The following is a 13407-nucleotide window of genomic DNA, read 5'->3' as shown; positions in this document are numbered from 1 at the left end:
TCTTTTTCTCATACTCTTTAGGAGTAATGGGCTAAGTCATCTGGCTAACATCAGTAAAAATTAAGCTATTTTTCTTCCATCATGCCCTTTTTTCATAGTCCTTAGGAGTAATGGGCTAAGTCCCCTGTCTATCCTCACTAGAAAGTGATCTATTCCACTCCCACCTAACCCCCAAAATACGTCTTTACTGTAAACAAGCTTACTAAGGCAGTCCACCATGTTCCCACTTACTTTCCCAAGATTGCATAGCATTCTGTCTTTTCCCCACATCCTTTCTAACTGTGATCATTAAAAAAGGATCTCCTTCTCCATGTAAGTTTGGCTAATCACACGGCTCTTAACAGGAGAAAAAAGGTGGTCTCATATTAGGAAAATTATGTTCTCAAGTGTACTACAAATTAAAGAAACAATTGCTTTTTAATCAACATCTCACCATATTTTAATGAACAATAAACACAATTGTAATGAACAATATTAGCAAGCTGAGAGTAGAAAAGTCAACAGAAAATCTGTCCAATGCTAATAATATTTAATGGAAACCTTTTTGCAGGGTAGTGATGGAGAATTATCAGCACATCTTAGCTTTGGCCTTTGCTACACAGGAAATCAATGAAAACCCTAGGATGTTACCCAATATTACGCTGGGATTCAATATTTATGACAACTATTTAAAATCCAAGTGGACCTATCATGCTGCAATACAATTTATCTCCTCCAACAACAACCTGGTGCCCAACTACAAATGTGGCATCCAGGATACCCTATTGGCAGTTATTGAGGATCTGAGCTCTGAACGTTCCTATCGGAAACTGAATATTTTGGGCATCTACAAGATTCCACAGGTAGGACATGTATATGTAGAGAATAAGGGAGAAACTGCATGAGAGTTTTCCTGTTAAGACAAATGCATTGTAGTTGCTATTCACAGTAGAGAGGAGGAGGAGGGGGAGGGGGAGAAGAAGAAGAAGAAGAAGAAGAAGAAGAAGAAGAAGAAGAAGAAGAAGAAGAAGAAGAAGAAGAAGAAGAAGAAGAAGAAGAAGAAGATCAAGATCAGTGAATGGAGCACCCAAGTCACCTACAGGGGCGTTGAACTCAATCTCTTTCAGAAAGAGGAGAAAGTTTTGCCCATATATATGATAGGGCCCATCTACCTATAGTCCTGTGCTTTCTACTAATTAGACTTAACATGGATTTAAAAAAAAAAAAAATGGTTACTACTGCTGTTAGAGGTTTGGAGCAATTTTTAATACTACATAATCTTTGTTAAGGGGGACGCGGTGGCGCAGCGGCTTAATGACGCTGAAAGTTGCCGGCCAGAAATGGTCGACGCTTCAGTGGTTCGAGTCCAGCCTTCGCGTTAGCAGGGTGAGCTCCTGTTTCCTCCCCAGTTCCTGTAAACCCAACAGTTCAAAAACTCACATGAGTAGATAAATGGGTACTCTCACTCCGGTGGGAGGAAAAATGCTGGCGGCGCCTTGCAAAAAAGGAGTCGGGAGCAGTTGCCGGTAAGCGCAAAAAACTGTGCATGCCCAAAAAGGGCGCGAAGCAACGGAAACCCCGCCTCCTGCGTTTGCCAGCTGGGCTCTGCCCTAGGAAGGAGGCCATGGCAAACCACTTCCGAAACAATTGCCTTGAAAACTGCAAGGACTCGTCCAAGCAGTCACTGCAGAGTCGGTAACGACTGAGCGCAGATAAAAAAAAAAAAAAAAAAATCTTTGTTTCAGTTTGCTTTGTTTTATATTTAGGATACTCCTATGTTGTGGACTTGACCACAGTCAGTTATATAACAACCATGATTTATTTATTTCCTTATTTAAGAAATTTATTTCAGGAATTTATATGTCCTCCCAATTTACTCACGGCGACTCAGGGCGGGTTAAAGGAAGCATTGCTCATCATCAGAGTTTACATCTCTTAATTAACTTGGGTGATGGGGTACATTTGGCAGATTTCACAATACCTTTGTACTAATTACACCTAAGCTTCTTTGCTGTTTAAAATGCCCAGTATGTTAATTGCTGCTAAAGATACTGTATGCAGTGATTTTTAATACTATATATAGATTTGTTTTACTTTGCTTTATTTACTCCTTTATTACCCATTCAGTCATGTCTGATTCTTGGCAATTGCCTGGACAAGTCCCTGCAGTTTTCTTGGTAAGGTTCTTCACAAGTGGTTTCCCACTGCCTCCTTCTTAGGGGTTGCAGAAAGTGACTAGCCCAAGGTCACCCAGCTGGCTTTGTGCCTAGGCAGGATTAAAACACATGGTCTCTTTGTTTCTACCCTGATGCCTTAACCACTAAACCAAATAGGCTCTCATTTAACATTTAGGATACTCCTATTTTCCATATTTGTACACTGCATTTTCCTCAGGATTATCTTTCTCTCCAAGTGCCACATGATTGAAAAATAGCAGAGAATTTATCTGTTTTCAGTATAAACACTATTCAGTAAAGTGTAGAAATTGTCACAAAAAGCCAAGAAAAGGCATTTTTAATGGAATAATAGAAATCTCTTCGATTCATAGGGCTTCAGTAAAGGGGCCATTTACTATTAAACTCCAATGTTTGTAATAAATGAAAAATAAATACAATCAGAAAATTTTCTTACAAACTTCTACAACTGAACAAAGTCCGCTTTCTCTTTCTTGTTAAAGTACTGTGCACTCATGAGCTTTTGAACAACATATTTCTTATCTCAATGTATTTTCAGTTCATGTATGGATCTGGAAGGGGGATGCGGTGGCGCAGCGGCTTAATGACGCCGAAAGTTGCCGGCCAGAAATGGCTGACGCTTCGGCGGTTCGAGTCCAGCCTTCGCGTTAAACAGGGTGAGCTCCTGTTTCCTCCCCCCAGTTCCTGTCAACCCAACAGTTCGAAAACTTACGTGAGTAGATAAATGGGGACTCTCACTCCGGTGGGAGGAAAAATGCTGGCGTGGTGCCTTGCAAAAAAAAAAAGGAGTGGGGAGTAGTTGCCGGTAAGCGCGAAAAACCGCGTGCGCCCGAAAAGGGCGCTAAGCAACGGAAACCCCGCCTCCTGCGCTCGCCAGCTGGGCTCTGCCCTAGGAAGGAGGCTCTGGCAAACCACTTCCGAAAACAGTTGCCTTGAAAACTGCAAAGGACTTGTCCAAAAGCAGTCACTGCAGGGTCAGCCATGACTGAGCGCAGACAAAAAAAAAAAAAAAAAAATGGATCTGGAATGGCGGTAAGAGAAAAGAACCATCTGCTTTATTACTATCAGATGATTCCAAATGTACTTTATCAGTACAGAGGGATTATGAGATTACTTCAGCATTTTAAGTGGAACTGGATTGGATTCTTTCTTGCCAATGCAATGCATTTAGACAGTGTCATGCATGTCATCATTCCTGAATTTTTAAAAAATGGTATCTGTACTGCAAAAGTAGATACATTCATTTTTTGTTACGATGTAGAATATAAAAAATGTGCAACAAAATATTACTATCAAATCATGAATACCAAAGCCAACGTTCTGATTTTCAGTGGAGACATGCGTTCCATGATATTTCTGAGATGGTTGCTATCTTCTAAAGTTCAACATGTCATACAAAAACCCAAAGGTCATGTATGGCTTCTGACCACTGGGATGGAGCTGAAAACTTTGACCCAAAGGAAAGACTGGCCTATACGAGAATTCCATGGGGCTTTATCCTTTACAATTCATTCCCGTGAAGTCCAGGGATTCCAGGAATTTCTCCAGAAAAGAGACCCTTTGAATTCAGAAGGGGATGGTTTCATCAGAGATTTCTGGGTTCAGGCATTTGGCTGTCCCTTCTCGGACTCCAGGTTCCATCGTAAGAATGGGGATGCCTGCACAGGAATGGAAAAGCTGGAGAACCTTCCTGAGCACCTCTTTCCAATGAGGATCACAGGTCAAAGCTATAGCATCTACAACGCTGTCCATGCTATGGCTCATGCCTTACACATCATCTATTCCTCAATCTCCAGACACAAGGCAATGGGTGGAAGAGAGAGAAGGAAGCTTCTTAGTCAGCAGCTCTGGCAGGTAATAAACCCCATAGTTTAAGTGGAGAAGATGGCGATGATTTGTGGCCCTCTTGATGTTGCAGAGCTATAATCTCTGCCAACCCTGACCAGTATAATCAATGGGCATAGAGAGTTGGTTTTACAGGTCATAAAAATGTTACACTGGTCAGTTAAACCTTTACTGCTGCCCTGTATGCATTCCCATAAAATGACTAAAATTTCAATTAACAAAAAAATGTAGAAAATCTGTCCTGTGATGTTAAATTGTGAGGGTTTTTCTTAAGTAATATTTAGGAAACTCTCTGAGCATAACAAGGGTAAACCTAAACCACATCCTTTTAAAAACTTGTATTTAAAAGTAGGCAGGGAAAATGGTTTGAATCAGGAGATACGTGAATGGAAGTCTCTTATGCAGAGGATTTTCTATGTCTGGATCTCCCTATAGCTTAGCATCATCCCACCATCTAACATTCTGAGAAAAGTTCTGAATATATAGTGAGGGGTGAAGGAACCCTCACATTTGTAGAAAATTTTATTGGATGTTGGAAGCGGATATAGCAAGGAGTAAAGACAGAAATAGAAAACTCTTCAACCTCGGACATAATTTTGAAGAATAACATCATTCCCTTATTTTATTTCCTTAGATATTTGGTGTCATGGTTAAGTCATCAGGCTAGAAATCAGGATACTGTGAGTTGTAGTCCTGCCTTAGGCATGAAGCCAGCTGGGTGAACTAGGGCCAGTTACTTTCTCTTAGCCCTAGGAAGAAAGAAATGGCAAGCCACTTCTGAAAATCTTGCCAAGAAAACTGCAAGGAGATGCCAGGCAGCTGTCAGGAGTCAAAACTGATTTCAAGGCCCAAAACAAATAAGGAAACAAAAATTTATTGAAAGTAAACAGCTCTCAGCAGAGACATAAAAAGAACTACAGAAAAACTTGCCCTATAAACACTGACTTTAATAATAGAGGATTTTACTCTATACTTCATTTCTTTTTCAATAATTTTGTTTTAAGGCCATATTGAACTAATTTTTAGAAAAGGTTCATAAAATTAAATGTGTAAGAAGTTTTCGCAAATAAAGAAATGCTGTTCTGATGCTGAAATAAATGTCTTATATGTCTTAAATGTCAGGGGAGCCTCCTTCCAATGTCCCTCAATGTACAATTGGAGCCAACAGAACTTGAGTCATGTTTGTCCCTTTCTTTTCAATTCAGCTTTCTTATCTCCTGAAATCATTATTGTTTAACAACAGTGCTGGAGACAAAATTTCCTTTGACCAGGACGGCTATCTGCTTGCAGGATTTGACATCATCAATTGGGTCACATTCCCAAACCAGTCTTTCATTGGAGTGAAAGTTGGAAAGATGGATCCATGGGAACCTCCAGACAAAGAACTCCTAATTAAGGAAGAGGAGATAATATGGCATAGGGGATATAACCAGGTAGGTAAAATCTTATTACTATCTGTTGGAAACACTTGAGCGACATGATTTCTTTATTATATTCATATCATTAATTGCAGTAGATATAGTTTGAAATACACAGCCTTAATCAGGGCGTTCCAATATCAATTCTTCCAAAGAATACAATTTCTTCCTGCTTATAATTCTCCAGATTTCCTATGACTGCAGTCGATTAAAGGACAGAATTTATATCATTTTAACAAGAGCTTTAGATTTTTTCCTCAGGGTCGCTGGTGGCCCCAAAATGTAAAATCTTAGATTCCAGCACACCAAGAGCTCTCCGTCCATCATTCACAATTCCAACTTCAGAATTTCCATTGGGTTCAGCTTTCCGACAGAGGATTGTCTCCCTCTCACAAGATTCAAGCTTTTTCTTAAACTGTAGAAATCTCAGTTAAATCAATAACTTAATATTAGAAGAACATTGTTTCTTCTTCTTCATCCTAAACATTTCAGTAACAGTCATTCCATGTAGAAACTGGAAAAGCTCCTTGCATGTCATGTTCTGGCCTAAGCATTAATGATTCCAATGTCATGCCTTTGAGGATGATTTTCATCTGTTATTGCCAACAGACACAACCTATTTCTATGTGTAATGCCAAGTGTCAGCCTGGTTATCGGAAGGAAGCAAAGGAGGGAGAACCATTTTGTTGCTATAACTGTGTTCCTTGCTCAAATGAGTGGATATCTAATGAAACAGGTGAGATGTTGCCTGAGATATAAGGAGACTGAACGAAAGAAAGAAAGAAAGAAAGAAAGAAAGAAAGAAAGAAAGAAAGAAAGAAAGAAAGAAAGAAAGAAAGAAAGAAAGAGAAAAAGTTCCTATTGCAACTTGTTTTTTCTACAGCTATTTCCTTATAATATGAATAACCACATCATACTTCTGTATATGGTGTCCTACTTGTGTGCTGAAGAGAAGCCAATGTGCAGCAAAAATATTTCTAACTTCTGCTTAACACACTTGGATCACCTCTTAATTACGATAAATAGAAAATGGATTTAAATGATCTGGGTAATCCAATAATACTGGTCCCAAGGTTACACTTCCCACCGAGAGTTTAGGCTGCAGCACAAGCAAAATGTAGAAGTTGTAGTAGGAAGAACTTCACTCACCTTCAGCTAGTGTTCCATTTACACACCTATTTGAACCATAAAGCCCAGTGGCGGTAAAAAATTCTTTTATTGCCCACCCAATTGGACCAATCTTTGATCCTGTATGTGTGAGTGGCTTTGAAGATAACCATGAAGCTGCACCTGTTGTAATATTCAGGGTTAGAATTTTGGCGGTCAGATTCAACAGGTGTAGAAAAACCACAATATTAGTACTTTATTAATACTAGTGGTTACCAGGAAGGTTCTGCACCAAATTCAAAGTATAGGTTATTATCTTAAATGCAATATATATAGCATAGAACTGTGATCTATTAGTCAGTCTTGACATAATGGAATCTGCCTGGCTAGAGAGGAGCTCCAAGGAGCTAGGTACAGGCCTCCACAATGACAGTCTTTCCACTGTCAACAACCCTCCCTGTTGTGTGAATACATCCTATCCTGCTAGTGTTTCAGAAAGATGCACAATTGATGCTATTTTATGAAGCCTTCAGTTCTGCTTGACAATGGATTTCTATCACACTGATTATTGTATTGTATTGCATTTCCTATTTTGCTTTCAACATGCTTTGTTTGCAGTTCCTAAGTGTCCATACAGGTCTGGAATTATTGCAAATACTAAAAATAAATAAATACATACATAAATGGCTTCATCCTCCACAAAAGCACTCTCAGATTTGTCAGGAGATTTTAGTGCAAAAATCACAAATGGTGATATTGGTGTTTAATGTTAAGTCAGATGCACAAAAGAGAAGTTGTTATTAAAAAAGTGATAATCCTCCTTCATTCTAAGGTGTCATTCATTTAGTAACGGGCCAATTTTTATGTCTTTTCCCCTTGATCCCTAAAAAAAAAAAGAAGTAATTACCAATAGTAATATACTACTAAAAACTGTTTTATGTACTACTATCACTACTACTAATAAGAGAATGGAATAAAAATCACAAACTACTATTTTTTCCTACTAATCTTGGAAATTTTGCAGATATGCCTGACTGTTTCAGATGCCCACAAGATCACTATGCGAATGAGGAGCGGAATATATGCATTCCCAAGATCATAAGCTACTTGTCTTATGAAGAACCATTGGGTATCAGCATAGCAAGTTGTGCACTCTTGCTCTCTGCTATCACAGTTCTAGTCATAAAGACCTTTTGGAAGCATCACAGCACTCACATTGTGAAAGCAAACAATCGAGACCTTTCCTACGTTCTTCTCCTCTCACTTCTGCTCTCTTTCCTTTGTTCATTGCTCTTCCTTGGCAGACCAGGAACAATCACATGTCTCCTCCAACAAACTACCTTTGGGGTCATCTTCGCCATGGCGGTTTCCTGTGTGTTGGCAAAAACCATCATTGTAGTTCTGGCTTTCATGGCCACACAGCCAGGATCCAAGATGAAGAAGTGGACAGGGAGAAGACTGGCCAGCTCCATTGTTTTCTCTTGTACGTTTCTTCAAGTAGGCATCTGCCTTCTGTGGCTCACAACCTCTCCCCCCTTCCCAGATACTGACATGCTCTCCATGAGTGAAGAAGTTGTCCTCCAATGTAATGAGTCATCCCCCATCATGTTTTACTGTGTTTTGAGCTACATGGGCTTCCTGGCCATTGCCAGCTTCGGCGTAGCTTTCTTTGCTCGGAAGTTGCCAAACACCTTTAATGAAGCCAAGTTCATCACTTTTAGCATGTTGGTGTTTTGCAGTGTGTGGCTGACTTTTCTTCCAACTTACATGAGCACCAAAGGAAAATATGTGGTCACCGTGGAGATCTTTTCTATCTTATCCTCCAGTGCGGGTTTGCTGGGTTGCATCTTTGCTCCTAAATGCTACATCATTCTGTTGAGGCCTGAACTGAATAAAAGAGAGCAGTTAATCAGCAGGAAAATCTGAAGATTTCACAATGTTTGCCCCATGAATCTAACCAGGAATTGGTTGGGGTGATATAAAAGATGTTTATGTCAATTAACTGAGGATATTTATTATCTATTTTAAAAACAAAGAAGTCAACTTTTAGTCTATTCTGGTTACCCTGCTTAAAACTGTAGTCATTTCCTATGCACTGTATCTAGTCTTTTTTCTGACATGATAACTGTAAAATATGTTTCTGGTAGGTAATTCTGACATGGAACATTCAGCCCTGGAGATTTACTCCTATTCCTGGATGGATAGATATTAAACCTTGGATCCTACTCTAACTTTCCACTCACTGCCAAAAACCTGACAAACATTTGATATATAGATTGGTCATGTATCTTTACCCATCAAATTGAAGGCGAATATAGTTTACAAGAATTCCCAAACTTCATCAAATCAAATCAAATTAAATCACCTCTTCAAAGCTTTCCACACCAGTAATGAGCAGCTCAAAAGAAGAGTCAGTTAATCAATTTTATGACTCTCTTGAAGAAGAACTAAACTAATCTTTACTTGGAAAGTTATTTCATTCATTCACGTAGGCATGCATTCACTCAAAATATTTATATGGCCCCTCAACTTGTGGGGGACACCTCTGGCTGGTTAGAAATAGTAATAAAACTCAAAGAAAGAAAAAAATGCAAGAAAAATCTTCAATACAATCTATGTACCCAATCCATCTACTATGCCCTTTTAGCGATACAGTCACCTGGGCTCCAGCCTTACTATCCCAATGCCTGTGGGAAAAACCAGTTCTTCACGGATTTCCTGAAGGTTAACATGGTGGAGGCCTGACACATCTCAAGGGGAGGGATGTTCCACAGGTCAGGGGCTGCTATGGAAAAGGCAGGCTTTGTAGGTGCCATTAGATTGCAATAATTAAAGGGAGGGACATGGGACATGCCCACTCTATCTGAGTGAGTGGAGTGGGCAGATACAATCAGGGAGTGGAAGTACCACCAATAACCTTGGCCTGTGCCATGTAGGGTTTAAAAATGATAACCAGCCCTTGAATTACACAGAGAAAGAAACCAGGAGCCAGTGCAGCTCATACAGCAAGGGTTTCATATAGGCAAACTGAGGGGAACCCAGTACCATGTAAGCTGCCACGTTCTTGACCATTGTAACATCCATTTGGATTTTAGGGGATGTCCCATGAAGTATTGCAGTAGTCCAACCAGGAAGTGTCCAAGGCATGTCAGCATAACACAAAATACCTACTTCCCAACTTTTATGTTTGATGAAAGGACACAATGTGACCGGTGTGTACACATGGTACTGTAGTCCATTGAAACAGGCAAAACCAAACAGGCTCCTGTGCAACAGGCATGGAAGAATGGATTGATTGACCAAAGCAAAGCAAAAATGCCACTTTAATTATATAATTTAGTTAAGGTTTCCTCTTGACATACAGGTGGCTGCTGTGGCCAGAAAAGCAGTTGCACAGAGATATCCGGTGAACCTGTTGTGCGCATTTCTAGAATGGAAGGCCCTGTGGTAGTCACTCATGCCCCAGTCCTCTCAGGGATGGACTACTGCAACATGCTTTACATGGGGCTCCCCTTGAAGATTTCTTGGAAGCTATAGTTGGTCCAGAATGCAGAGGTTTGGGAGGGTCATAGGCATACCACATTAGTTCCCTGTGTCACCACTTCTTCCAAGACTATATTTGTTCTCATGTGGCCCCCAAGTGCAATTCAAGGTGCTGGTTATTTTTTTATTTATCCTATTTATATGGTTGTTCATAACACAAAAGGGACACTTTGTCCCTTATCACTTGGTCACTGTAGGTCATCACCTATACAGAAAGCCTGATTATTTGAGGGACAGCCTGTCTCCAATAGTTTCAGAGTGACCAGTAAGATTGACCAGCATAAGGATGCTTGAGGTCTTTTCAATTCAAGAATGTCATCCAGTGGGACCTAGGAATACTGCTATGCTGCAGCACCTGCCAGATAGAATAGGTTCCCTAAAGATGTCTTTACATCTTTACAGCTCCCATCATACAGAAGTTTGATAAGTCTCTGAAAACTTGGCTGTGCTTCCAGAGCTTAAGGGATCTGTAGTATCTCTGTCAGTTCTCTTTTGGTGTATCACATTGTTTGCTCTGGATATACACATGTCTTTTTCTTTCTTTCTTTCTTTCTTTCTTTCTTTCTTTTTCTCTTTCTTTCTTTCTTACTTTCTTTCTTTCTTTCTTTGTTCCCTCCCTCCCTCCCTCCCTCCCTCCTTCCTTCCTTCCTTCCTTCCTTCCTTCCTTCCTTCCTTCCTTCCTTCCTTTTCATTTTATTGTTTCCTAATTTTAATGATTCATGACCACAGAGTCACTGGGAATTGTGTGGCCTCTAAATCCAATAGGATTAATAAATAAATAGTGAATAACCTCACACAAGACCATCAAAATAGACATGGTTCCATTCAATAAAGAAATGGTAGTTCATGACATAATCTCACACCCCTTTGATTGCTCACCTCCGTTTTCCCTTGTAAGAGGTAGCAATAGAGGCTAATAAATGGCAACTAGGGATTTTGAGTATGTTGAGGCTGCTGGAAGTTGGGGCATCCAGGTTGCATTTGAAGCCTAGAAAGACCACAGCCACCTCTTAGGTTTGCCTAAACTTTTGCTCTCTTTCCTGGGGTTACTGAAGAGTGATGGGGTTCCCTGGAATCTGTTTTTGATACTAAGCTAAAACTCAATACAATCCTAATGTTCTACTTCACTACAATAAAATGTTCCAGCAACTGATAACGAGCACCCTTGTGAAACCTCTAGCTCGAACATGGGCTTGAGTTATTGGCATGCATAATTGCCTTTACATCTTATATCTATAAATTGCCCTCAACATATTCCAATACAAAGAAATCTAAGCAATTACAGACCCTATTAGAGGAAGATAGTTCTTTTCTCCTTTAAGCCTTCAGTCATTCCTTGATAAGCTGGACAGGTCTCATTAACTGTGCTGGAGGTCAGTAAATATATGTCTTGTTTCACTATGGGTGGAAGGAAAGAAGGGAGGGAGGGAGGGAGGGAGGGAGGGAGGGAGGGAGGGAGAAAGAAAGAAAGAAAGAAAGAAAGAAAGAAAGAAAGAAAGAAAGAAAGAAAGAAAGAAAGAAAGAAAGAAAGAAAGAAAGAAAATGCCATCAAAGCACAACTGAGACATTGGATACTGGAGACTTTTGGCATCCCAACAATTATCTACCATATACAAATCTGTTAAATCACATGTTCTCTTTTTCCCTAAACATTATCTTTAATTTAAAAGCCAATGACAAATAAAGAAGAGAAGAGGTGGTAATTTCATGAACAGAGCGGGGTGGGTGGGGTGGAAACTCCAGTAATATTATTGCTAAATTAACATGAAGAATTTTTTTCCCCTCTGCTGTTATTACTGAAACCTGCTATTTAGCAATGATACAGGGAATACAAGATTCTTACTGCAAAGGGACCAGAATCATTTTACTTGTAAAATCCTCTCTGGATCAGTCACAGAACTGCTGTAAGAGATTCTCATGAGAATTCAGGAAATGGGAGAAATAAGGAATGAACCTTCACAGGGCAGATGTGAATGTAGGATGTTGATATTAATACTCCTGCTGCTACTGTTTCCTGAGTTAATGAGACAAGCTCAGGTTGCTAAATGTAAGGCATGGCATTTCCTGCCAAGACTTCACAGATATTCACAGTCAGGGGATTTCATCTATGGAGGTATCGCTTCATTGAGCACCTCCGAAGCCAACCAAATTTTCTTCAACCAACTTCCTCCTGGACCTGTCTTATCTGAAATGTTGGTATTCCTTCCTTTTTTTTCCTCTTCCCTACTTATGTCTCATACTTGGTAGGGCCCAACATGTAGGAAACATCTCTAGCACTCCTTACACAGCATTTCTATTCCTTCCAAGAAGGCAAAGGGTAGCTGCCTTGGATGTTGATGTTATCTGTGAAACAATTTCTGCATTCAGGCACTGACCTATTTCATTTGAAAACAACTTTAACAAATCAAAAGGAGTTTTCAAAAAGCTTCTCTTCTTCCATGAAGTATTTTTTTTCCAAAATATAAATCTGTGTATATATATATATATTATCTCTGTGTGTCCTTTTTGAGTCCAGCCTGCCTGGACTAGTCACTGCAATTTTCTCGGAAAGATTTCAGAAGTGGTTTTCCATTGCCTGCTTCCTAGGGCTGAGAGAGAGTGACTGGCCCAAGGTCACCCAGATGGTTTGTGCCTAAGGTGGGGCTGGAACTCATGGTCTCCTGGTTTCTAGCCAGGTTCCTTAACCACTACACCACTCTGGCTCTCTGTGTTTATCTGGTTTGGGTTACTGTTGTTGCTCTTATTGCAAGTTGAACTTTGGAATTAAACTGTTAATTTATGTAAAGTTTTTTCAAACTGTGGAAATTTGGACAAAGATAATCAGAAGGAGCTTTTGTCACGATTATATTGCAGTGTATCTGTTATTTATTTCTGAAATTTGGGAAAACTGATATGGATCTGAATTTCAATAGCATATTACCTCTGAAGGTGTGATTCAGGACCAAGATGGAATGCCGCCAATGTATATACTTGAAATATGCTGCTGTTTTCAAATATCTCCTGACAATATTGGGTGAAATTGCCTGCTTAAATTATTATCATTTAAATTCTTCACCAGTTTATAGCTATCTTCTGAAATAGTGTTTCTACCATCAAATCTTTTTCTCATACTCTTTAGGAGTAATGGGCTAAGTCGTCTGGCTAACATCAGTAAAAGTTAAGCTATTCTGCTCCCACGTAACTCCCCCAAATATATCCTTACTGTAAACAAACTTACTAAGGTGGTCCACCATGTTCCCACTTAGATTCCCCAGATTGCATTGCATTCTGTCTTTTCCCCACATCCTTTGTAACTGTGATCATTAAAAAAGTGTTTCCTT

General features: G+C 39.7%; 2 protein-coding genes across 2 annotated transcripts; both read left to right on the top strand.

The window, feature by feature from the left end:
* Positions 1 to 3200: 3200 nt before the first annotated feature.
* Positions 3201 to 4049, top strand: LOC148215660 (vomeronasal type-2 receptor 26-like). The gene has a single exon (XM_088143149.1). It carries the CDS (start codon positions 3201 to 3203, stop codon positions 4047 to 4049), a length of 849 nt encoding a protein of 282 aa, XP_087999275.1.
* A 1325-nt stretch (positions 4050 to 5374) lies between these two features.
* Positions 5375 to 8470, top strand: LOC148215659 (vomeronasal type-2 receptor 26-like). The gene is made up of 3 exons (XM_088143148.1): positions 5375 to 5452; positions 6047 to 6173; positions 7569 to 8470. The coding sequence occupies exons 1-3, from the start codon at positions 5375 to 5377 to the stop codon at positions 8468 to 8470; spliced, it is 1107 nt and encodes a 368-aa protein (XP_087999274.1).
* The last annotated feature ends 4937 nt before the right edge of the window (positions 8471 to 13407 follow it).

The sequence above is a fragment of the Python bivittatus genome, unplaced genomic scaffold (assembly GCF_059951505.1).
Source record: "Python bivittatus isolate LINGU-HERP-01145 unplaced genomic scaffold, Pbiv_v1 ctg000470_np1212, whole genome shotgun sequence".
Classification (NCBI taxonomy): Eukaryota; Metazoa; Chordata; class Lepidosauria; order Squamata; family Pythonidae; genus Python; species Python bivittatus.
This window is presented reverse-complemented; position numbering and strand designations above follow the sequence as displayed.